Source organism: Mus caroli, unplaced genomic scaffold (genome assembly GCF_978045245.1).
Source record: "Mus caroli unplaced genomic scaffold, Mus_caroli_1 scaffold_16, whole genome shotgun sequence".
Classification (NCBI taxonomy): Eukaryota; Metazoa; Chordata; class Mammalia; order Rodentia; family Muridae; genus Mus; species Mus caroli.
Genome location: NW_028227271.1, coordinates 12876844 through 12903171, shown reverse-complemented (window position 1 = coordinate 12903171; position 26328 = coordinate 12876844). Strand labels below are relative to the sequence as shown.

General features: G+C 41.4%; 1 protein-coding gene across 1 annotated transcript in view; it reads right to left on the bottom strand.

Moving 5' to 3' along the window:
- The window catches only part of Slc2a13 (solute carrier family 2 member 13), a 305859-nt gene that overhangs the window by 47849 nt on the left and 231682 nt on the right, over window positions 1-26328 (bottom strand). Inside the window, exon 7 of the mRNA XM_021183777.3 lies at window positions 7622-7747. Within this exon, the coding sequence (XP_021039436.1) occupies window positions 7622-7747 (126 nt within the window). The remainder of the gene's footprint in view (window positions 1-7621; window positions 7748-26328) is intronic.

Genomic DNA, 26328 nt, shown 5'->3' with positions numbered 1-26328 from the left:
AAATATCTAATAAAAAAAGAAAATAAAAAAATGTAGGCGCTATAGCTCTTGTATTCATGAACTTCCAAATGCCTTGTCTTGGATGGTACATGCTCTTCGGAGAATTCTTTGTCCATCAGAACTTTGCCTTCTCATCCCAAGCCATTCATTCATGTTCCTCCCTACCTAAAATTCTTCCCGACAGCGATAGTATGCAAACCCATATTTATGACCTTCAGGAACATCTTCAAAATAATTCAGCCTCTCTTTCTATAGCTGCTAATACTTCCTTGCGGTCCTCGATTTTTTATTTTATTTTATTTTTTTATTTATTAGCTTGCTCTTGTAACTTAGGATTGCTGTTTCCACAGCACAATCTAACATATCTTGCTTTAAACAGCAGTGGAATTCAGGGTGTCTTTATCAGCCAAGCAAGGGCAAATCATGCCCAAGTAACGAAGTCTCGGATTCCACCGTGATTTACACAAAGCATCCAGCTGAGAGCCCCTCCTCTCTTCACGCTATAACCACAGTACCTGCTCTATGGGGCCACGGCCAACTTTAGAGGAGGATGAGAAAGCGTATGTAAAATTCTGGCGAAAACCTTGGTCTCGAAACTTTGGCTCAGAAATGACACAGATTGCTTCCGCTTTCCTTTACTTGGCCAGAGTAAATCATGTGGATAAGGCTGAATTTAAAAAAAAAGAAAAAAAAATGTTTCCCAGGGAGCAGCAGCAGCTGTTTTTAGCAATAATAAAATCATCACACTTGCCAGGAACTGGAGAGAGCTGTAATGGACGGAATGAAAACAGCCATGTGGTAAATTTCTAGCCGACTTTTCCGGCCCAGGTGTTAACACCAAGGTGGTGCCGGCTGGGGACTTTCTTCCGATGGTGAGCGTGTTTCTACTGTGCATCGCTGTGTGTTCTGGAGGCACACTCTGGTTCAGGTACCACATGGGCGCTCACCTACCACCGCTGCTGCCAGTTTGAAGCCCACACTTACGAAAATGAACAAATAGGAATCCATTTTTCCAGTAGGGCATGGACCATGTGCTCCAAGCCAGACCCCACTGTCACCTTCAGCCATTGTCTTCACTGCCGCCTTTGGGTTTGGGTCATCCGGCGCTTTGCTGAACCAGTTCTTACTGAACCGCAATTCATCACTGTGAACTGATGCTAAGGAAGATATAGCATCCGAGCCCTGTCTGGCTCTCCTTCTTCCAAAACAGACTTACAGATGCCAAATCTTCCCCAGTGAGAAAGAACTCATAAGCTACATTTCAAAGGCAGTGCAAACTGAAGAAGACACTTGAAAATGTTAAAAAAAAAAAAAGAAGAAGCAGATGGGCTGTCTAAAAATGTGATTTTTTTTGGCAAAAATCAGAAAGGTTTTTTGTAATGTGAACATTGCTACTTTAATAAAATATATGAAGTGCTTACTAGAACAACTTATATGAACTAGGAAATTAGATAAATGAACATAGAAATTATTCAGAGATGTTTTGTTTTTTCTCCTTGTTAGTACTTTGCGATACAACGAGTGGAGGACATACTATACATAATTGTTACAATGAAAGGCTCTTATGTTCTTGGTCTTGAATTAATAACTCAAGATATGTGATTTCTGAAATAATTATACATAGATGACAACTAAGTACTAATGATCTAAAAACATAATCTGACATACAATGCACATCCAAGCAGTATAACTTTAAGTAGATCAAGATATTCTATATCAGACACTTTACTTCTCTGCAAAATTTAGGCTAGCAATATTTAATTATGAATTATGCTGTTATTAGGAATATAGCTGGAGGATTTTTATCCCATCTGTGAATGATAACAATTTATTAATCTAATAGACACATATCCATGGATACTATGTTTCATTAATGGTAAGTTTCTTTTTCTAAATTCATAACAGTTGCATCTTTTGAAAACATCGTGTCAAAAGGTCATGATAGGAAACTTGCTTTTCTCCTCAGCAAGCTCTGTACTGTGTGTGGAATTACATCACAACTGCAGGCTCGGAGACGACTTGGCACACAGGGGATGCTCGGAGGAAATGCCGAATGTCTTCCATCAGCTTCTTAAGTATTTTTCTTGTAGTTTGGCTTTATGCAATCCACATTACTTGTTTACATTTTATTAGAACATCCTTTAGCATTTTAAACTCCTAGGTAAACATCATGTATTAATTAATTAAGATTGTATGATTGTCATGTTTTCTTTCACATTCTTCCTCCTTAGGAAATACTTACAAGAAGGAAGCTAGAATGAACTCATTAGAACCCTGCATCCTCTCCTTTGAAACCCCAACTCACTCACTGCAAATCCTCTGAGGTTTTTTTCACCATTGTCCAAAGCATTGAGCATTTTGAATAGGACAGGCCACAGCCATGGAACGTGGAGTCCAAGCACAGACATCCAAGCGCAGACAACACCCATGGGACCTTGGAATCATTAGCCATGTTATCCCAGAGTTCAGCTGATACCTGCTGGGGCATTTCTATCTGGACTCTGAGATCTGAATTTGAGGGATGCTCTCCTCTAGCTAGGCTTGCCCTCACTTAGGATCAACTGTCAGAGAGAGGCTGTGTTTTTATTCCTAGAGATACGCTGCAATATTATTGTGAGGTGAGCTTTGTTTTAAGGGCTATGAGGGCTCTGCACCTTACAGAGACAATGTCATCTTCTCTTCCTCCTCCTGCTCCTGCTCCTCCTCCTCTTCTTTCTTTTTCTTCTTTATTTCTTTCTTCTTTTACGTTGTTATTTTGTTTTGTTTTGTTTTGTTTTATCCTGGAAGCCCCTGGACTGGGGTGCATCCAATTACCAAGTATCAAGTCATGTCAAATCATGCCTTATAAGTATCATTGAATTGTTGTGGTCATACCAGTTCTCATGTTGGTATGCTACCACAAGGTTAGCGGTAGGTATAAACTTTGTTTAGTCGTCTATTCTGATAGAATGCAAGCAAAAACGGACTGACATCTTACTTGGACAAGAATGATGACTAAAAAGCCAGGCGTGGTGGCACATGCCTTTAATCCCATAAAAAAAAAAGAATGATGACTAAAAATGAGGCAGTGAGCAATGAAACAAGAAATTATCAACCCCAGGCAGAAGGCCAAGGAAGAGCCACTAAGGACATCAGTGCACTAGTGTGAGATGCAGGCTTAGTAGTACATTTTGTTCAGGCAGAATGCGGAGCCAACAGGCTGCATGCTATATCAAAGCTTGGCTGTGAGAAAACTCTCTCAGCTGAACGAACACTGTGAAACAATGGACTGCCAAAGAGGGACTCTATCCAGCTATTCTGGTGTTGCTAATTACAGAGCTGAAGCTCTGGGTTACAGGAAACAAATACCAAACCAGTGTGCTAGGAAAGTGTCCCTCATCAATAGTATTTTTAGTTAGCATTGAAATTCCAGAATGGATTATTTATGGTTCTGTGTAGAGAGAGAATTGGGAGGTATGGAGGAGGATATAGAGACACATAGGAATAAATAAGAACCTTTCTATGCATTTATCAGTTAGATAATGATGCTTATTCTAATCTACATAATGTTCCTGACATGTCACACATGCATGCACATGCGCACACACACACAAAGCAGACACACACACACACACACACACACACACACACCTGTTCAGGACATTTCTGCATTATTATAGCTGTCCTCAACTATGACCCTTACATTCCTTAGATACCCTCTACAGAAACACCTTGCTCAATATGGTGTCTACTCTCAGTTTATAGATGGGAGGGGGGTGGTTATAGAAGACCAGATGTCCTAGTGCCAATTAAAGACGTCCATCACGTTCCTAACTAGGTATCTTCCCGGTGCTGAGCGGCAGCTGTTCTTGAAGAAGTGGACTTACTTCTGAATCCGAGGTCTTGCCTGCCTAATAGAAATGACACTTGACAGATGTTCTGAGCTGGTCCTAGATTCCTTTTTCTAGAAAACATATTTAGGGAGCTTCAAGTGCATTATGCACTGAGATCTTTTGAGTGTCAAAATGCCTGTTGTCTGTTGCATGTCTTATCGTTATAAATATTGCTTATGCCTTTTTCTCTTGTCTTGGATGGGATTGTACTCCTAGAGTGTTTATGTGTACAGGGCTTTCTAAGGACTGACAGCTCTGGAATTTGGCACCTTCCTGTGTCTGACATTACTCCTTCTGCTTCTGTCAGTGACCTTCCATCGATTCTTCTTCATACTGGTTCTACTTCTTGTGAGTGTGTATAGCTTTAAACTTTAGCATCTTGTCTTCCATTCTTTTAATAAAAGATTTACAGGCATGTACGCATGTGTGTGTGTGTGTGTGTGTGTGTGTGTGTATCACATGTGTATAGGTATCTATAGAGGCCAGAAGAGGTTGTCAGATCTCTGGGGCTAAAGTTATAGGCATTTGTGAGCTCCCAAGATTGGACCTGAACTTTGAACCCCTGCAGAAGCAGCAAGCGCTCTTAACCCCTAAGCTGTCTTTCCAGCTTCTATGATCTGTTCTTAATTTGAACTTTTGTTTTTAGTTCCGCAACTAAATTTAGAAACAGTGATAAACAGCTCCCTGGTGTTTTTGTGAATTTATTGTAGTTTTGTCAGAAGACACATCTTCATGCTAGTTTCTGGATTTAGTTAGAGTTTACTTGAGTATATATTAGTATACCTGTTTAATTTATTCTTTTTATTAAAGTAACACATCTTCGCATGTGTTCTATGTTGGCTCGGAATGAATGAACTTCTCAGTTAAGCTAACTAACTCTTGTATTAACCTTGGCAAGACGCCCACCCTCTCTGATTTCTGCTGACTTTCTCTTGACTTAGCACTTACATTTTTTTCCACTCAAGTTTCCAACATGTTTGTGGTTGTTGTTTGCTAATGATTCAGAAAACATGTCTTTAAAATTTTTAGTCTAAATATATTTGTCTTTAGACACTGTCTAATTGATTTATTGTGAATCGATTTAAATAGATGTTTAATTTTCCCTCAGATTTCTCTGATTTCTCAAAGCCACAGTTTTATAAATTTCCTTTCTCTTGTCTTTCTGAGCTTGATTTCATAGCTACTTCAGTTAGTAGTTTATCTTTCAAAGAGATTGCACATATTAAGGTTCTATACTATACATTTATTTATCTAGTATTTTATTTTAAGTTTTTCTGTATATGCAAAATTTGCTGGATTATGACAGTGCAACATATAGACACATATATGACATATACCTTAAATATACAACTTTGAGTATAGTATAAAATATATACTTTATTTCTCTGAAGCTTGTTATGTTAAGGTCTCTCTCTCTCTGCTGGTTATTTCAGTTTTATTTGCTCGTTGTTCATACCTACTTGTTTTCTCACTTTTGTCAATTGTCATAGTTCATCTGTGAGGCCTATCCTCCACACAAATCAAGAGTTGTCCTCTGAATGGAGTGACTTGTGCCTATGACACCAACACCTTGACATCTAAGGCAGGAGGATTTGGCAGTCAGCCAGCAAAATTACACACACTGAAACTGTCACAACCCCAGAGAGGTCATGTGTTCTGGATTGTGACAATTTGGTTTTTACTCCTTAGGCTGGATTTTATTTTTATTTATATGAATGTGTATATTTGAGTGCAGGTTTGACCCGATGGATGCAGTGCACATAGAGGCCAGAAGAGGGCTCCAGATCCCATGGAGCTGGAGTTACAGGCAGTGAGGATCTAAGACATGGGTGCTGGGAACTGAGAGCTCAGGTCCTCTGCCTGGGCAGTACATGTCCTTAACAGCAGAACCATCTCTCCAGCCCCGAACTCAATGTTCTAATTATATATTTATTATCATTATCATCATCATTGTTATTTGTGCCTGTGTTGCAGGGTAGGGTGGAGATGCATGCCTCCAGAAGTCAGCTGCTCCATTTGTCTTTACACGGGTACCATGAATCAAAGCCAAGACATCAAGCTTGAGAGGCAAGCACCCTTACTGGGCCTCTTGTTATTATTTTTGATGTGGTTCTACAGATGTCTCTGATTTCGGACCCACCATTAATCTAATCATGCTCTGGAGTCACATGTGGGTATTGTATTGCTGAGTGTCCCGGGTTGATCTTGAACTTCTAGCCTCGGGAGATCTTCCTTCCCCAGCCTCCAAAGTAGCTGGATCTTGCACAAGTACTATTATGCTGGGCTCTATTTGCTTGCTTTTTAATATGTGAGATAGGAAATGGCTTTGCAGCTCAGCATGGCCCTAAATTTGCAAACCCGCTGCCTTGGCTTTCAGAGTCCTAGGATTTCAGGGCATCATTTATTTTAATATTCTCGTTTCTCAAGTAGGATCACAGAAGCCATGTGAAATGGGAGCCTTTATTCTTCCTGTAGTCAGCCTCTGAGGTTTTGTCTTCTCATATTGTTTTTATTTACATGCAAGAATGCATGTGTATGTGTGTGTGTGTGTGTGTGTGTGTCACATGTGTGCAGGCAGAGGCCAGAGGTGTTGTCAGATCCCTGGGTCTGGAGGTATAGGTATTTGTGAGCTTCCAGGATTGGATCTGACCATTGATTCCCTGCCAAAGCAGCGCTTAACCACTTAGCCATCTCTGCAGCCGCTATGATCTGTTGTTCACGTGATCTTTTGTTTTTAGTTTCTCAACTAGATTAGAAAGGGTGGTTGATAAATCCTCAATGTTTTTGTGACTCAGTTGTACTTTGGGCATAGTAGTTCCTAAGTGTGAGGAATAATTATTGTATGTAAGTCTCTTCTTTATATGTTCATGAGAAAGCAACGTGTTTTGTCCCAAACAAAACTGCTGATGGCTTTCAGACAGGCCGCACCCTGGTGGTTAGCAACCTCTCTTCTGATTGTGGATGATTTCTCTGAGTCACCACATCGCCAGGGCACAAATAGTTCCACGACATAATTTAAAGCGATGCTAACTTATGTGCACCTTACAGATAGATGTCTTTCACTTGGGCTCAGAAAATAATAGTTTGGAAATTACAATCTAGAGTGGGAGACACTGTCCTGATGATACTGGAAAATACCTGATTCAACCAAAGATCCAAAGTCCAGGCTGAGGGCAGCTGAGTATTTGCCATGCACATGGGACCGGAGGGCTTTCTTCTGGGCTTTGAAACATGCAGTATTTTTGGACCCCCAGTGCGTGCTGCAAGGCCTCTTCTAGAAGCACATGGAATACAGCCCCATGAACAACATCTTCTCTCACACATTGGATCTAGATTTTAAATTTATTTAACAATTAGTGTGTGTGTGTGTTCACTTCTGTATGGAAGGCACAGGATCCTTGCATGGTTTTCTTCTTCTATCATGGGAGTCCTGGGGATTTGTCTCAGGCAGGCTGTGAGGCTGAGTTGAGGACCTTTGCCCGCTGACTTATCTTGTAGGACTGAAATCTTGATTATGATTTTAAACAAGACATGAAAGTAGAAGAGATCATTAGGGAAGGGGCGGTAACCAGCAGGAAGGGGAGGGGGGAGGCGAGAGAAAGAAGTAAGTGTTAATGCAACCAATCTGTATCGCATATATTCAAGGAAACGTCACAAATTCCACTTCTGATCCAACGAGTATTAAGCAAATTAAATAGCGAGCCTCATTTTGAAACCGAGTGACCTTCTCCCGGCAAGCAGTGACATACCTGCCCCAGGCTGCTTCAGTTGTAGAGGCTTTGTTAACTGGAACACAGGAGGAATCAATGACAGCTGAACCGTTGATCTTGTAGCAGAAACCGCAGTCTGGATCCAGCATACACTCGTTACAGTAACTGAAACAGGAAAAAAGAGTTCAAGTCAGGTTGGCACGGGGCACCTGGTGCTTGCTACCTACAGGTTTCAGCAGTTGCCCCACGGGTCACACTACGTTATCAGCTTTGGCTAAGACAAGTGATGTAAGCAGATCCAGGTGATAGCCGCTGGATGGATGTTCATCTCTCTGCAAAGACGATAGCAACTTTGTAAGCTACTATGTGGTAAGGGGGGGGGGAGCGCGGACAAAGAGCAAGCCCAATAGATGTGCAGTAAACAAAAAACAAAAAACCATTGTCTTCCTAAATCACTGATATTCATTACAGACTGACCTATCTATCTGAATCTAGTCTGGACTACTTCTGGGTTATAATAAAGCATTTATTTCTTATAAGTGTCTTTCTCCTCTTCTCCTTCATGCTACATCTATATTAAAAACTGGAAGCCAGGCGTGGTGGTGCATGCCTTTAATCCCAGCACTCAGGAGGCAGAGGCAGGTGGATTTCTGAGTTCGAGGCCAGCCTGGTCTACAAAGTGAGTTCCAGGACAGCCAGGGCTATACAGAGAAACCCTGTCTCGAAATCCCCCCCCCCAAAAAAAAATTGGAAAGGTTCTCTCCCACATATATGTATATGTATTATATACCATATTATATAATATTAATATACATCTTGAATAATGAAAGAGAATGTTTGAAGTAAAACTTTTAACAAAAACATAAATAATTCAAATCCAATCATTGCTAAATTCTTGGTAGACCTTTAACATTAACATACTGAGTTCCAACTGTGCACTAATCTTAGCTGCAAAGTAATGGGTGTAGGAAGAAATGCTGATCTGTGCTAATTACACTCATGGCCGGATAACAGAGAAACATTCGATTAATCGCTACTCATTTAATGAACATCATTATTGAACAAGCAGCTAAGTTTGAAATGGGCAGAGTCTCCCAACCTAAGCCTAGCAGCACCGGTGTGGAATAAGTTTTCTGGCAGTCACCCTACCATGTAATGTGCAGTTCTACAGCTCTTCATGTATACTTGAGGTTCATACAGCACTGGCCATATTACAGGTTAGTAAGTAAACGGTCCTGATTTGCAGCAGAGCGAAGGCGCGGATGAGAAACAGATGTACGATAGCCATAACAAAGGAAAGAGCCGACCTCCCACCCAAAAGGTAGGAGAGGGTTCAAGAGCTGAAAATGAGTTCAGGGGCAATGTTTAAACTAAGTCATTTACCAGACACAGCAAAGGACATTACAGAGAATGGGTTATTTAGTTCTTAAAAGACCAATCAGTACAAAGTTAGTAATTCTCATTCTGCCTCAGTAATTGTCCTACGGAGTATCAGAGGAGAAACGGGCCATCAGAGAAAAATGTCAGAGAGACGCACAGACTCACGACGTGAAGGAGGGCATTTCCCAACCCTCCACGCTGAAATGGCCCCGTGGCTCATTCAACTAAACGTCGACACACCTGCGTGGTTTAAGGGTTAGACTCATTTTCATGTTAGCATCCTGCTGTCAATGTCCCCCTCTGTTTGAATGAGACTTTTTGAAATGCCCTAGACATAGGACACCGGGGAGATCTGTAAGAGCTGACTGAGGGTCTAGTTTTTGATGGTGTTGTTTACCTTGGAGACCGGTAAGGGAAGGAGATGGCCTTCTCTCCAAGACATCTTACTTCACAGGGAAAACTGAAGGGTATTAAGTGCGGACTTCATCAGCCTTACGCTCTGACAGGAGGAAAGCCAGATCTGTCCTTACTTCTTCTTCCTCTAGGGGAAGGAGCTCCCCGTGTCTGAGGACGAGAGCTTTGCATTTCCTCCTGCTGGCTATCGCCAAGACTTACACTGTCAAAATGGCTGTATTCTTCTCTCAGAACACAGCCTACAGTTTATGTGCAGGCTCACTTGTTTCCTGTATTTAAAAAAAATAATAATGTGGAAGCTTCCTTCCTGATACTTCATGTGGATCCCCGGGGTCTTCTCAATGAAAGGATTTCTTTGCTATCCAGCCACATATGCCATTTTATGGAAAAAAATCATTCAAAATACCACAACATGCCTAACACCCACTTCTGAAGTTAACAGTAGACTTGACATACCATGGAGATCACCTTAAACGAACTTTTACTAAGAACATATCTCAAGACTGCGGCTTTAACAAGTGTTATTAGCAGAAAGCATAGCTAGAAGGACCCATTCTTCACTAAAGGTATCCTTCACATAAAAATCTATCATTGATGACCTAGTTGGTCACCAATGGGAGGAGAGGCCCTTGGTCCTGTGAAGGCTCTATGCCCCAGTGTAGGGGAATGCCAGGGCCAGGAAGCAGGAGTGGGTGGGTTGGTGAGCAGGGGGAGGAGGAAGGGGTCAGGGGATTTTCAGAGGGGAAACTAGGGAAGGGGATAACATTTGAAATGTAAATAAAGAAAATATCTAATAAAAATGTATAGAAAGAATAGAAAGAAATAAACAAGTTGGAAATTGAAAAAAAAAAACCCTATTGTTGGGACATATGATGAATGTTTGTAGGAATTTGCCAAGCACAGGTTGGTTTTCATGTGTGAAAGGCAGATGTTGAACCTGCTTGCCCCTCAAAAGCTGTGAGTAGGGGAAGCTCTAATTTCGAAACTTTATATGTTGTATACCAAAAGCACGTGACCTCAAATGACTCATGCATAATCTAAGACAAATGCATAATTTAACTCTAAAATCCGGACTCCTTACAATGTGGGATCAGGATCCTGTCAGGTCCAAAATAGTCCCTAAGATGGTAGTGTTGTGGACAGCATCACAGATGACAGTCTGTGCCCAGCCTGACTGGAGTGTGTAAGCCGAATGATTGCTAACAGTTAGAGGAGAACTTATACTCCATATTCCTCAGAAGCCCTGTGAAGTGGGTTTCTGTTTGTCAGGAACAGTCATTACCTCCCTTCTGTCTCCTACTATATCAGGCACCTGTGGCAGAAGGCATCGAGTTCCCTATGAATGCAAACAGACCTCAACACCCGATCCAAGTCTCCATGCTGAACTGGGCAGCAAACTCCTCCCCTCTGCTCCAAGGGTTCCAGCTCATAGGCTCCCTCCTGCCACTGCATACCCCAAGAGTTAGCCTCTGCAGTCTGAATCTCCCCGAGTAAACGAGGGAGTGGTCCAGTTTGGTGCTTTCACTGTGTCCTCACAGATTCTTACAGTACAGTGTCACATAAGTATCTGCTCCAGGGCTGGTTTCAAGGGCAAAGTCTATAATCAGAAACTAAGAAATCTTAGTTTCCCTTTTCTTTATTTAATAAAATAATGATGATGCTGATGATGGTTATGTGTGTGCATGTGAATATATAAAGGGATGTGGGGGATTAAAGGACAGCTCTTGGGAATTAGTTTTCTTCTGCATGCGCTCAGTGATTAACGCAGGCTGTCGTCACCTTTGCTTAAAGAGCACTTTTACCCAATGTGCCATCTCACCAGCCCAAGAAATTGTATATGTTTCAAAGAAAATGAATTAACAAGCAATTTATAAAAGGACTATGCTTTGTAAAAAGCAGTCGCTGAATGACAGGAGTCGCAGTTCCTTCCTATTGGTAGAAAATCGTGGGAAACCAGTTCTTTGCCCTGCTCTGACAGTTGTCTGTGTGTGACGCTTTTACCAACCTGTTTACAACTGTGAAGTCTCAAGGGCTCAGGCCCTGCTCACAGCCTCTGTGACTTGTGCATCAGCATCTGGCCCAGTACAGGCTGGCCTGCCTGCGTGCACGGCAGGCTTTGTAACTCAGGCACTATGGTAGACTTTTAGCCTACTCTGGCTAATAATTTATCCTGGAAAATAATTTTGGGATGTGGGTGGCTGAAGGGGAATGACTGGGTCAGGCACTAAACAAACAAACAAACAAACAAACAAACAAACAAAAGGTAACTAACTAATTGTGAAAGAACAAGCCATAACTTCTTTTTAGCTCACCAAAGGCAAAAGCTGTTCTAAACAGGTGATGAACAGTAAAACATGTAGGAGTGGGTTCATAATCTTTATAATTCACTTTCAGGAAGAAAATCTACACTGCTAATTTCCTTAAAGTCCGCACAGCAGAACACAACACACACACAGAAAGAGAGAGACATGGACAGAAGAGACAGAGAGAGCCTTGCTTTAAATGATAGCCTTAATATATCATATTAGAAGGCAGTGGTCCTATTAGCTACGTGGGTGGTTATATAATGTGATGGAAACTGACAGTCTTGGTCTAGGGGAGACTATGCAACACCTGAGACTATGGTAAACGATGGGAACGGATTGCAGACAGAGACCATGCACAACTGTGGGGAGCTGGGGGCAGAACTCAGAGAAACAAGTAAGACTGAAAACCAGGCAGCCGTGTGATGATTCTGAGAAGCGAACGTGCTCCTCTTGGGAGCTGGAGGGAGGAGATTTACCTTAAAGATCTCTAAGGTTTCTTTTTAGAAATGGGGGCTGGGGGTCAAACACGGATCCATATATTTAGAACAAACCTGGTTCTAAAATATCCGAATGTTTCCAGCTACAGAAGAGAGAAATGAAGGCCCCAGTTTCGCATCTAGCATCTGGGGGAAATAAAAGGCAGCCTGCTGCCATTCTGTAAGACGGTGTTGGCAGAGTGTAGCTCAATAACCCTCCCCACCCCCCTGAGAAAATCTTTCAGACAGTGACACAGGCTAATTTAGAATATTCTTCCTTTCTACTCGGAAGTCGATGAATTTGACTCTGTAGAAAATGGCCCAGTTTCTTCAATGTCTCTCATTAAACCATTGGGAGGCAGCATGAGTAGCACCCAGTCTTAAACCTGCCTCCCTAACAAGATATCAGCCCAGAAAAGTGGCTGCTGGGATGCAGGTATTAGGATCCTTTGGAGGAGTGGGTACAATCTCAGCCCTGACCATGACCTTGGGCTCTACAGTACAGTAAATCCTCTCTCCCTTCGCCATTCCTCCACATCGCCCCTACTTTAAGGCCTCTTTCCTTAAATCCCAATGGCCTGGAGCAGATGATATAGACAATAATTTAGAAAAACCAGAAGGGGCCTGTACCTTCTGTGGGCCCTCTGCAGGGCCAATTTTAAATTCTAGAACACCAGTCTTATTTCCTTCCTACAGTATGGCTGCCAGGAGACGTCGATCCCAACTGTATAAAAAGGAACTCACTAGGAAAAAAAACAAAGCTAGGGCACACAGATATTAATTTCATAAAGCAAACCACCAAATTCCACTACATTGCCCTCAGGAGATGGCTGGCATCCCCCATCAGTTAACTTGGAGTTTGTTTCTCCCCTGATCTTACCTTTTCATGTTATACAATTTCCCCCAAATCTAAAAAAATATTGTATTTCTTAAAATGCTCTCAATGACTGCGTTCCTAGACACGGGTTCCCTGTTTGCAGACTTGTGTTGCTGTGTGCTATTCTCTCCTGCCCTCACACTGTCCAATATATATCTTCCTATGACTGGGCCACAAACTGCTACCTTTATAGGGACACATTCCTCTCTGCCTCTGTTGTCACCTGATGAGGCTCCTGTTCTAATTAAAACTGATCACAGTGTTCCCTGCCCATAGGGTAAACACCAAACGTCCTTGCTCTGCTTGGGTTGACCCGATTCATCTAGTCAGTCTGCCTACTGCTTCTTCTCAGGGGACTGCAGGAAGCCTGCAAAACACCTTCCAGGCTCTTGAGTCACTTCCCCAGCCCCCAGTCTATCCCCACTTAGATGATCACTTTGAAATGTGATTTTGAATCAGAGAACCTCCATTAGAGACTTGGTGCCAGGCCCTAAGCTCTTGGCTTAGGCGCCCCTATCTGTAGGAAGAAGCTAATGCAATTCTGATGGGCACAGGGAGGCCAGACATGGCATCTTAAAGTGAGTCTGGTGTTGTATGTGGGGAGGATATATCTCTGTTTTCGGTCCCGTTTTACCTTTAGTTCATTAGTTTCACATTGCCTAGCCTTATCCAAACAGCTCATAAAAATTCGAACTCTAGCCTTGCTGTGTTTGAGCTGTCTGGCGTTGCTGAGTATAGCCTGGAGTTCTCTGCACAGCCTTTCTCACAAAGCTAGTGGGAGGCTTGTGTGAGGAAATGTTCTTAGGGCAGTCTCTTTATGTAATAAGCTCTCTATGGAGGAAGCACAACAGACTCACTCCCAGTAAACCTCACCCTCTGAATTCTCTCCCAATCCACAAAGAGTCATTGACTTGCTTGGCTTTGTCTGACACGTTAGCCCCTTGAATAATCCTTCTACCTTTCTTCTCTGCCCTGTACATAAAGAATAAAGTGCACCAGCAACAGCAGAGGCCACGTCCTGATTTTTTTGCATTGAAGATAGCATACTGTACATTGATTAAATTGTATCTACATGTGACGACTTCAACTTTATGTCCAAATATGATACTACTTCCAAATTTATCATGACCAAAAAAACTCTCCTTATCAGTATTTACACATTTATTGACCTGCAGGCACACATGTGATATAACCGCCCCCTCACATGGCCACCTGAGGTTTTATGTTTAGTTACGTCAATCAATCACTCATTCTGTTTACAGACAGACCATTTTTTTTTCTTCCATCCCTGTTAGAGTGAGGGCATTGTATTGTCTTGAAATAAAAATGCACTAGAAAGAAACATTAGAAATCAGTTACTAGGAATTGGGCCAAAGCACCACAGCTATATGTTAACAATGCAAACCCCACTGTCATCCCTAGGGCCACTGCCCAGCCTCAGCAGGAACTTGATAGTTTAGGTCTGTGGGCGGTAGCAGAGCAAGAAACACTGTATGTCTGCTCTCAGTGACGGAAGTATGTTCTTCCTCTTCAGGTATTTACTGAGCCTGGCTGTCAGTCAGAGTGGCAGTCACTCTGAATAAGTGTGTCCAGGAGTCAGGCATCTCAGGCGGTGTCTGAAAGCTTTATAAAGGAGGCCATGTTGAACCACAGTGGGCCCCCTACCCCTCTGCACAATAGATACATTTAGCATAATGTAAAAAAAATAAAATTAAAAAAATAAAACAAAAATAACCATCACCCCCCCAGATTAAAATAGAAATAGCTAAAATTTCCATATTAGTAGTTAGTACTGTAGGTAGACACGTTATCCTTGAGCTGGACCTGGTCAGTCTCTGTCCCCATCCACGGAAATCACTATCAGCACTGAATATTATTTTGTTCATAGATGCTCGTTTATAGTGGTCATTCCCCATCGGAGACTGCAGAGGCGCCTGCAAACACTATAGACACACAGACTTATCTTTTCCTTTTTCTAAGTTTACAAAACTGTATGATGTTACAAAAAAAAGCAATTCAGAACGTCTATTTTATAAAAGATCCGATTCCTCTGTTTACATATCAAATATAAATGAATCATCTCCCCGCTGTATTGATGAGCATTAGGACCTGCTTAGTACAGGAGCTCTGGGCAGAGTGACCGTTACAGTGGTCACGATATTGTAAACGGGGCCAGGAAGGCTCCCATTCAGAACTGATACTAGGAATCTTACTAATGCTTAAAATACTTTTTTTTGGCCATTTCTGATTACATTCTGCAATGCTAGCTACTCCCAAATTCCTTTGAAAGCTATGAGAATCTCATATGGGTTTGATATGCAAATAAAATTTTAAAAATAAACCTGGTGATGAGTGACTCTAGTTTTCTCTCTCTGTCTCTCTCTGTCTCTCTCTGTCTCTCTCTGTCTCTGTCTCTGTCTCTCTCTCTCACACACACACACAGAGCTGGCGTAACACTGTACGTGGTTACTATCGGTATCATGTACCAGGGGATAGAACAGAGCCTAATAAATGGAGAGACTTCTTGATCAAGTCTCTGAGTACACTGACGGTGGCTGGGTGGGTTTTGCTAATTCTCCCTAGTTCCAGCAGATGAAGCATTTAACAAACTCCAGTTCTTTCATATCCAACATCACTAAATGGAGGCCACTACCTCACTGAATCTCCTTTACTAAATCAGTTAAAATTTCCATTCATCCACTGGGAAACACGATTTTCTCAACCAAATGCAAACAAACAATTTCAACACAACTCACAAAAAAAAACTTAAGTCCAAAGTGGACTATGGCTTCTGACAATGCCTTTCAGAAAGAGAATCTCAGGTTCACTGGACAAGTGAAAACAAACTCATATAGGCTTTAAAAATATCTAACTATATAATATTTAATTATCTTCTCTTTCTCAAAGGCTGTCTGGCACTTCTGCTGGCAGAGGCACATCAGACTGAATTTATACAGTGGGCAGTGACTAAAAGGACTGTGTTCTGAACAGAGGCGGGTACAGCCTTGTCACTTAGGGCTTAGGTCTATGCAGGGGTAAGGTAAGTGGTCTTCTAAAACCACCAAACCTCTTTGGGCCTTGGTCAGAGTCCTTGGCAAAAGGGACAGATACGAGTATCTGCCTTGGTAAAGGGAGAATTGATAAAAGCGTTTGGTGGAGTATCTGGCTCAATGTTAACTCTACTCTGAACAGGAACCAGAAGTTTTATGAACACAAGCATGAACCAACTGGTTATTTCTCATCTCCCATTTTGAAACCAAAGGATGCAGCAACTGTTTGGCTGGTTGTAAAGGCAGAGGAAGTGGCAAATGAAGAATTCTTCATGACTTTTGCAAAGCTGAAGGTTAAGTATTTTAGAGATCCATTTCTTGCCACCTGCATTTTTTTTTTTTTTTTTGGAGTCTAATGACTATAAACTATACCGTGAAAGTATGTTAAGCCCTGTTGGGGTATCTTACTTGCCCTTCTTGTTTTAAGCAGAACCAACCATAAATGTCCTATAAAAATCAGGAGTTCTTGAGTTCCATTATTGTTGGAAAGTTATCCAAGAGCCTGTCTGTTCACCACACAGAATAGCAGTCTCAGCACCAGACACTGCTCTTAACTGTGCAGTGCAGGCTCACTGATGGTGCCTGATCCTGGCTTTGGACTCTGCCTTCCCAGTGGTCCTGGCTGTCTCTCTGCCCAGTGCCTGTGCCTGGTGAGTAAATGGAGAGACTTCCTTACAGAGCAGATGGGCTGTTATTCTGCCCCTCTTCCATCATCCCTCTTACTCCAGGCTATCTCAGGCAGGATGCCCCAAGTTCACCTCTGCCTCTCCGAAACTAAGGGTTTATGTTCACTTCATTTCCATTCCACGGTAAACGTCTTAGTCTTTTCTGGAATCTGTTCAGGTTTGAGCTTCCAATAATTTATCCTTTCCAAAGCTCGTAGATTCTAGGGTTCTGTCAGAAGGCTGAGTTGTTACCCTGACTCCATCTCTGAGGAATTTCAAAGCACTCATGCTTTTGTTTTTATAATATAGTCTCTTGAAAGTTTTTTTTTTAAATGTTGGCAGCTTTGTTTTGTGCTTTTGTAGTACTGGCATCCCCCAAGACCTCTCGAATGCTTTGAAAGCGCTCCCCCACCAGGTCTGTTTCTGTTAATAGTGCGTATTGCTTAACTAGTGCTGGCTATTTGCATATATTACTTCAATTCTGCCAAGTAAGAACTTTGGGTTCCTGCTTCTTTCCATATTTTCCTTGTAAACCAATGCAAAGCCGGAGCTGTACCACATACTTTTAATCTCTGTGCCCTGAAGCCTGATGCTGGAGATGACAAATTCTAGGTAAGCCTGGGCTATAGAGTGAGTCTCTGTCTCAGCAGCAGCAACAACAACAAAACAACAACATTCCCAATCTTAAAACAAACAAAAACTATGTAATGGCAATTGTCCTCAATCTCCCTCTCATTTCTGCCCCTCTCTGCTTTGTTCTGGCTAACTCCAGTCAACTCAGTACTCAGCTTTGAGAAGCTTCCAGAATGTCCAATGAAGACTCAACAGATAACTCAGTAAGTAATTACTATATAATTAGAGTAATGGCCTTTTAAAATCCTGGTTTATTCTACATTGTTTTTTTGTTCCAGTAATGTAGGTATTCAGCAAAATAACTCAATTTCTGGAGAGAAATGAAACTACCGTCTTTTGCAAGGTACAATGCAAAGGCCTCTTGGGCTCCATCTGTGGTTGAACTGAGCCATGGCACTGTATGTTTACACGCAGGGAGGCCCAGTTTTGTTCCTACTAGTATTTCAAATATAACAGAGAGGAATATTAATTCATAACGCTTAGAATCCTGATGGATTATAATAAAACATAGCCAGGCAAACACATTAATGTAATATCAAGGAAAATAGTCCAATGAATGATACATGTTAACAGTATTCATGCATGCTGTGGCAGATGAATAAAAATGGCTTCCATCGGCGTATATATTTAAATGTTTGGTCATTAGGGAGTAGGGCTACTTGAGAGGTATCAGGAGATAGGACCTTGTTGGAGTAGATGTGTGTCTTAGGGTTTCACTGCTGTGAACAGACACCATGACCTAGGGAACTCTTATAAAGACAACATTTAGTTGGGGCTGGCTTACAGGTTTAGAAGTTCAGTCCATTATCATCAAGGTGGCAGCACGACATTGTCCAGGCAGGAGATACTGAGAGTTCTACATCTTCATCTGAAGGCTGTTAGCAGAACACTCGCTTCCAGGCAGTTAGGATGAGGGTCTTATAGCCCATACCCACAGTGACACACCTGCTCCAACAGGGCCATGCCTTCTAATAGTGACATTCCCTGGGCAGAGCATATACAAACCATCACAACGTGTCCTTGTTGGAGAAAGTATTTCAGTGGGAGTAGGCTTTGGGGTTTCAAAGTCTGAGCTTGTCTCAGTGTCTCTTGCAGCTGTCTGCCAATTTAGATGTAGAACTCTTATCTAATTCTGCCTGAGTGCCTCCATGCTCCCTGCCATGACAATAGACTAAACTGATGAAACTGTAAGCCAGTCCCAATTAAATGCTTTCTTTTATAAGATTTGTTGTGGTCACTGTGTATTTTCACAGTAATAGAACATTTGACTAAGACAGAAATTGGTACTGGGGAGGTGAATATTGCTTTGACAGGCCTGACCATGTTACTTGTTGGCAGAATCTGGACTTTCGGGATGTTGGATGACAAAGGCAGTCAAATGTGTTAAGTAGAGCTTAATGGGCCATCCTAGTAGGGGTGTGGAAGACTGCGGTGCTGTAGATTAGGATGGCCTGGATCAAGAGGTTTCAGAGCAGAATATGAGTAAGTGGCCTCAAGACTTGTTCTTGTGAAATTTAGGTTGAGAACATAGCTGTGTTTTGTCTTATTTTTTTTTAAGAAACTGCTTGAGGCTAAGTTGAAGAATTTTCAATCAATGTCCTTGGCAGAGGAGATTTCGAGACAGCCTAGTATTGAGTCTGTTGGGTGGTTGTTTGTGGTCACTCTTAGGCAGACCTATAATGGAACGGAACAAGCTGAGCAAGGAAAAAATATAAAATGTACAATTTAAGGAGAAAAGGAGCAACGGGAAGTATAACGGAGCTGTGGTGTACAGTGCTCAGCGACACAGAAAATGTAAAGAAAAGTCTGATGCTAAAAGAATGAAAGAGAGTAGTGTCTTCAGAACAGGAGCCCACTTGGCTATACTTCCAAACTTGTGAAAAGAAATTGAATAAAAGCCCAAGCAGTGGAGGAAACCATCAACAACAGAAATCTGGTGAAAATATGATTGAACAAGGGGGCCATGTTCTAGCCCTAGCAACCAGCAGCACTTGGCAACTTCAGCCACATAGTTGCTTTGGAATCAAGGATACTAGAAAGGGGTTGTGGAATCTTTCTCCACTTCTCAGGAGAGCTGCTAACACCAGGAGTGCTTCAGGAGTGTCCCTGCATGGAGGCCCAGAGAGACCACTTCTGTGAAGCTGTGAAGGTGAACCCTGGATTGCCTTGGAGATTCCAAGATTTCAGAGTCTTTTGCCAAGGAGAGCTGTGAACAGGGTGTGGAACCAGCCCAAGAGAGAGGAAGTGTGTTGCAGTCAACAAAGCTGAAAGGAGTTGGAGTTCTGAAGAACACTGTGATATCAAACATGGAGACACAGAGTTTGCCCAGCTGTGTTTTGGTCTTGCTTTGGCCCAGTATTTCCTCACTAGGCTCCCTTCCATGACTTTTGGAATGCATCCTCTGTGCCATTGGATGTTGGAAGTGTGTGGTCTTCTTTTTATTTATATTTTACAGAGGTTATGGTTATGAATTTGCCTTTAGTCTCAGAAGACTTTGGACTTTTAAACATTGTTGAGACTGTGATAGACTATGGGGACTTTTGAAGTTGGACTAAATGAATTTTGCATTATGACATGACTACAAGCCTTATGGGGGTGAGGGAGTGGAATGTGGTGGTTTAATAAGAAAGGCCCCCCTGTCGGCTCCCATATTTGAATGCTTGGTCATTAGTGAGTGGCACTACTTGAGAGGGATTATGACCTGGTTGGAGCAGTTATGGTCTTGTCGGACAAAGGGTAGGCACTGGAGTTTCAAAAGCCCAAGCCAGTCCCAGTGTCTCTGCTGCCTGTGACTCCAGATGTAGAACTCTCAGCTACTTCAAGCCAGTCCCAATTAACTGCTTTCTTTATATAAGGTTTGCTGTGGTCATGATGTCTCTTCACAGGAGTAGAACACTGACTAAGACACATGATCATTTATTTGGGTATTTTCCCACCATGGTACAATACAAAATTTATCAGTGTGTATCAACAGAGATGACACACATTTCCATAGATGTGTCACTTGGAGAGGTAAATAATTGGTTTCAACTTCAAAAGCTCATTAAACTTGTAAAATTAATTCCATAATACTGTATTAGCCTTAAAATGATAAAAATAAAAAAAAATGTGAAGGGCTAAATATTTATACTGCATAAAGTAAAATGTTCATACAGACATAAATTAGTTAAAAATACATATTTTTTTTCATTTTAAGATGAGAAAACTAGAAAATACTTCCCTCTAAGAAGCAGCCCAAGTTCCAATTTCTGTGAGCTATCAGCATGGGCTGGGCATAGTGGCACACACTTATAATTTCAGTACTTGGGAAACTGAGGCTAATGGTTCTAGAGAGTCTGGTGCCACCCTGTGCACATAAGAGTCTGTCAGAAAGTAAAAAGACTAAGGAATTTATTTTATAAAAATTCAGAAGAGTCTTAAGTAAAATCAGACAAAAGGAAAGTGAGAATTTAAAGTCAAATTCTGATTCTGAGTCAGGCACTACTAACGGTTCTGCAATACTGACAAATTTAAATGAACAGTGCCCTTTGTAAAAGGTTTAAAGATTTTATGAATCTACCTTCAGGTTGGCACTAATGGTCACCATGATTTCTTCAGCACAGAAATGAAGCGATCGCCAATGCTGAATGGCAGTTCTCACCGTGACTGTCTGCCTAGCAGACAGAGAGGCTCAGGAAAACACTGCCAAGGACACAGGAGAGTGAAGGGTCGATTCGTGTTGGCAGCTGACTACAGAGTGCATCCAGTATGGCTTGTGAGCACGGGAGCGCCCTTCAGCACCATCCAAGCACACAGATTGAGAATGAGACTCGCCTCCTCCAAAGCATCCTTCCTGAGTCAGGAATAAGCATGGTAGCAGCTGCCTGTGATCCCATCAGCACTTAGGAAGCTGAGCACAAGGGGAATAAGATCAAGGGCAGCCTGGGATATATATTCACATATACACCCCATTCACCCCCCCACATATATATGCACATACATACTCAAACACATACACAATACACATATACATACATACACATATGTATTCACACACATACATATACATATGCATATACACACATATACATATATACACACACATACTCATACATACACATATACATACACACAAGCATTTACACAATACACACATACTTATACCCATACATACTTAAATACATATACACATACATACATATACACACATACACATATGTATTCAAACACACACACATACATATACACACATACACATACACACATACATACACGCACATACTCATACATATACATATGCACATACATATACACACATATACATATATACACACATGTACTCATACACACATATACATATACATACACACATGTATTCACACAATACACACATACATATACCCATACATACTTAAATACATATACACATACATACATATAGACACATACACATATGTATTCAAACACACACATACATATACACACATACACATATACCCATACATACACACACATACTCATACACATACATACATATACACATACACATATACAAACATATACACATACGTACACATATACATATGCATGCCATGAGCAATAACAAAAATATATAAATAGCAATAGTTTTACCACTATATCAAAATACAGGTAACCTGTGGTTATAGGTAACAGGTTATCTCGGAAAATTCTAATATTCTAATGTGAGAATATTCTAATGTGCCTTTTATTTTATACTAAGCCAGAACTATAGAATGTTAGAAAATATTACTGAATCTGCTTCCCAAGAGGAATAATAGACTTAGGTAAGGTAAGGGACTAAAATTGGTTACTAAATTATAAAACTTGCAAGTAATGGTTTACAAAGCAACTAGTTTGAACAGCAGTATCTTCATCAGACATCGGTAAAAAAGCAAGAATACAGAGAGACAAAATGTACTGATCTCTGGTACCGTTCTGGAAACCTCTAGTCAAATTTTTCTTATCACCACAAAGTTTGTAACTATACTCTACTGTAAATCTGACCAAAACCCACATTATCTCTGCACAGTGAAAACATGAAATAATTAGAATTCCTATGTAAAGTCTGCTTAAGTTTGATTGTCGCGATATTTTGGAGATCTTCATTGGCATACTGGGAAGGAGAATAAGGAGGCTCATGGGCTTCAAAGAAGGCACGGAAGACAGAGCCATGGTGGACAGTATCAGTGATGATTGAGGGCCAGAGTGTCTTGCCTACAGCTGCAAAGAGTGTCTGAGTTAAAATCAACTCCATAGTGTCTGACACACTCCCTGGGTCAAGTCAGGTCTATAGTAGACATCTTTCTAGGCAATGAAGACCTCTAACCTTCTTGAGGAAGGCTGATCCAATGTTGAGATCCATAAAAGATGCTGGGTGGTGAGATCTGAGCTGACCCAGTGCAGGGATTCATAATAGGTGCTGTGTGGTGGTGTCTGAGAAAGGCAGCAATGGCTGAGGTATACTGCCAGCTCTGTGACTGGATTTGTGTTTGTGTCCCCAAACTTTTAGCACTTCTTTGATTAAAAAACAAAAGATGGGGCTGGGGAAAGAAAGCTCTGTGTCTAGAACCACTTGCTGCTCTTGCACAAGACTCAGGTTCAGCTCCTACCATGTATTTGAAAGCATCCATGGCTCCAGTTCCTAGGGATGTCCTCGTTCGGCCTCCATGGACATCACAGGTACACATGTTACATATAAACACATGCAGGCAAAATACTCACACACATACATATTCTTTTAAAAGGCAGGAAGAAAAAATCTGGGAAAATAAAGGCAGCTGTTTCAAATTCAACACGGATAAGACAGCAAAGCACTGGAAGTGATTGGAATCAGTTTATTAATCTGGGCATGAGCTCAGAACCTCATCTCCGTTACAAAATGAACATTGCTACTGAAGATCCTGAGACTTTTAATATCAGTTCAATTAAGTCGTACATTCTGTAGCTGGATCATTAGGGTGTTTCTGGTTTAATAAGCTTCATCATTTAGCACTCCATTTTCAAGGGAGAGTCTTGATAATGCCCTAGTGTTTCTAGATAGGTTTCTAGATGGATATTCCTGTTGCTTCATTAGTGACCTATGCAAGCATCCTTCTATGGGTCTCAGGGATTGAGTAGCCTGTCAGAGAATCAGAGGAAGGCCATTAGTTTGGTCAAAGGAGGGCAGAGGACAGAACAAAGGAGCTATGACATCTCACTAAGTCTCATAAATTCTCTCCTAGCCTTTGTCTTCCTCTTACACAATCAAATAATATAATATTTTCCTCCGAAGAATGTGTGAGAGTAATTTAAAAAAAATATCTATAAGGAACATGGAATGATTCTTGCAGAAGTAAAGGACTTAATTCACAGACATTAATGTTATTTTCAAATCAAAGCATGATTACAATTTTGGCCCATCCATCTTCCTTGATCAGCCACTAGGACATGTAACCCTCATGGAACTAGCCAGATCTCTTCCCCTGAACTTAACAGATAAACATCCCGCCCTGAACATGTCCGAATGTACACTGTCCTCACTCACAAACACAAACAGACTTGATTTGTTTTGTCTCTCTGAGGCTACTGGACTGCTCCCAACACACACACACACACACACACACACACACACACACACACACACACACACTCCCAACACACACACACACACACACACACACAGTCAGGCAGAAGCCCCTCTACAAAGCCTTAAGGTATTAATGACAATCCCTGACTGATACTGTTGAATGCCTTCCTCCTTCCTACCCATGACTTGATTTGGTACCCAGGGCCATTCATTTTCTTCTGGCCTCATCAGCAGACTGGCACCTTGTTCCCTAGCAACATTAAAGTCTAATCCGGTCGAATTTCCTGGGGAGAATAGATCTCCTGCCTTTGCCCAGATCACTCTCATACTCTTGGGCCTGCTCTGCTCTGTCAGTTGAAGAAACCCCTGTTCACCTTGGAAGGATTAGATTGAGAGCTCATTGCTGTGAGCTATATATTTCACATGGGGTCCATAAACCTGATTAAAAAAAAACCAAACCTCTATTTCATTAATCTTTTATTAAAATGAAGCATTTCCTTCCATTATGAATGTAGGTAATAAACTACCATCAGCCACAGTAATCTAATATCATCATGTCCCATTACAGCAAATATAAAAATCTCTGCATACCACTGACGTTCACTAAGATGTTAGAGCTGTGATGCTGGATCTGCAGCTACCTCTGGCTTTTCCTGTCATAAACGAGGCGTGAATGCTGTTCTATATAGCAAGTTCATTCAAAGGAAGATTTTAAGCTGGTTGTGAGGCTTAGGTAACTCCTAGTTTGAGGCCAACCTAGACATCTTAGCAAGAATTCACCTTGAAATAAAATTAGGAAAAAAGGAAGGAAGGGAAGGAAGGGAAGGAGGGAGGTAGGGAGGAAGGCAGGAAGGCAGGAAGGCAGGCTATCTCAGTAGCAAGGCACTTGTCTAGCATGTATGAGTCGGGTTTGATCCCTCACATGCGTGGCATATACGCTTGGCAACAGATCTTAATGTACTGGTTTCCTTTGTGAGCCTGTAGAATTTTTTTATGCATATGGAAACACTGCTCTACAAAGAGGTGAGCAGCAGTAATGCCTCGTAGGAGGTATGCTGGGATGGCTCGGGGAGGCAGGCACTGGGCCAGGCCAGGCTCACCATCAGCCTTCACCATGAGTTCTGCATTTGCTCCAGTAAAGGCAAGGCTTCGCTCTGTAGTACCCATGACCCACTGCAGCTCTCAAAAAAATATTTTTTTTAAATGAAAAATGAAAACTGGGCTGGAGAGATGGCTCAGAGGATAAGAGCACTGACTGCTCTTCCAGAGGTCCTGAGTTTAGTTCCCAGCAACCACATGGTGGCTCGCAGCCATCTGTAAAGGGATCTGGTGTCCTCTTCTGGCCCGCAGGCATAGGATATACATACTATATTCTGCAGGCAGAATGATATATACATAATAAATAAATCTTTTAAAAAATAAGAACTAACCCTAAATGTACATAGAATATGTTACATTTTAATTAATTTTCTAAGTTATTTACTGATATTTACTTGTCCTTTAGTTAGCATTGTTTGCCTCTCCCCATAAAATCTTATTTATTCAAACATCAAGCCTGCTCAAGACATAGTGGTCAAAGCTAGTTTTGCTGAAGAATCATTTTAAGTGGGTTACTAAGATTGTTTTTTTTTTTATTTTTGTTTTGTTTTGTTTTGTTTTGTTTTGTTTTGTTTTGTTTTTTAAACAAGTTTGGATCAAAGCAGCAGTCATTTCCTGCATGCCAGAGAAAGAGAATACAAGAGGGCATTTACATAATCTACTGGGGTAGGATGAGCAATACTTAACAGCCAGACACCGGCCTGTTGATAGGTAGTTGTTTTATCATTCGGTCAACATGACTTACAAGAGAATTATCATTTTGTTTAAACTTAGAAAATGGTTTTAAAGGTTGTTAGGGCTTTTATTTAGTATTATTATTTTGTGACATTTCCTGCAAAGTTGTGTTCTCATCACAGACATTTCTGCAGAGTTTATACCCTTTGTTCACAAATGACAGGGTGGGGTGTTATTTAAATGTTAACAGAACTCTAAGTTGGTTTTAATGGTTCCCCGAGATAACCAAACTTCTAGAATAAGAATGTGAGTGTGAGTGTGTCTACCAGGGCCCAGGGCTCCTCTCTCAGCCTGCTGTCTATGGATCAGGATATAAAGCTCTCAGCCCCTGCTCCAGTTCTATGTCTGCCTGCTTCCCACTGCAGGGACCAGGGACTGATCCTCCGAAACTTTAATCCAAGTTGCCTTGATCATGGTGTCTCTTCACGTTACTAGAACAGTGAATAAGGCATCTGGGTTATGAGATACATAATTCCTGTTTCTTTTTTTTTACCTTCTTGTTGTACTTTGGAACTAATTGGATAAGTTGAGAAAAGTTTTCACATGA